The sequence below is a fragment of the Eurypyga helias genome, unplaced genomic scaffold, assembly GCF_000690775.1.
Source record: "Eurypyga helias isolate BGI_N326 unplaced genomic scaffold, ASM69077v1 scaffold46165, whole genome shotgun sequence".
In the NCBI taxonomy this organism is placed as follows: domain Eukaryota; kingdom Metazoa; phylum Chordata; class Aves; order Eurypygiformes; family Eurypygidae; genus Eurypyga; species Eurypyga helias.
The window spans coordinates 1-310 of NW_010250353.1; the positions used below are offsets into that span (position 1 = coordinate 1).

General features: G+C 65.8%; 1 protein-coding gene across 1 annotated transcript in view; it reads left to right on the plus strand.

Annotated features, from left to right (window-relative positions):
* Positions 1-4: 4 nt before the first annotated feature.
* The window catches only part of HTR1B (5-hydroxytryptamine (serotonin) receptor 1B, G protein-coupled), a gene marked incomplete at its 5' end in the record, with an annotated part of 1,177 nt that continues 871 nt past the window's right edge, over positions 5-310 (plus strand). The window contains one exon of the mRNA XM_010151650.1: positions 5-306. Coding sequence (XP_010149952.1) covers positions 5-306 — 302 coding nt within the window. The remainder of the gene's footprint in view (positions 307-310) is intronic.

Below are 310 nucleotides of genomic sequence, written 5' to 3' on the forward strand. Positions count from 1 at the left end.
CTGCCAGGCGCCGCTGCTCCCCGCCAACGACTCCTACCACGGCCGAAACTGCAGCGCCGAGGAAGGGACCTACCAAGATGCCACCCCCCTCTCCGGGAAGATCGTGCTCGCCGTCGTCCTGGCGCTCGTCACCCTGGCCACGGTGCTCTCCAATGCCTTTGTCATCGCCACGGTCTACCAGACGAGAAAACTCCACACGCCGGCCAACTATCTCATCGCCTCGCTGGCCGTAACCGACCTCCTCGTCTCCATCCTCGTCATGCCCATCAGCACCGTGTACACTGTGACCGGCAGGGGGACGCCGGGGCCG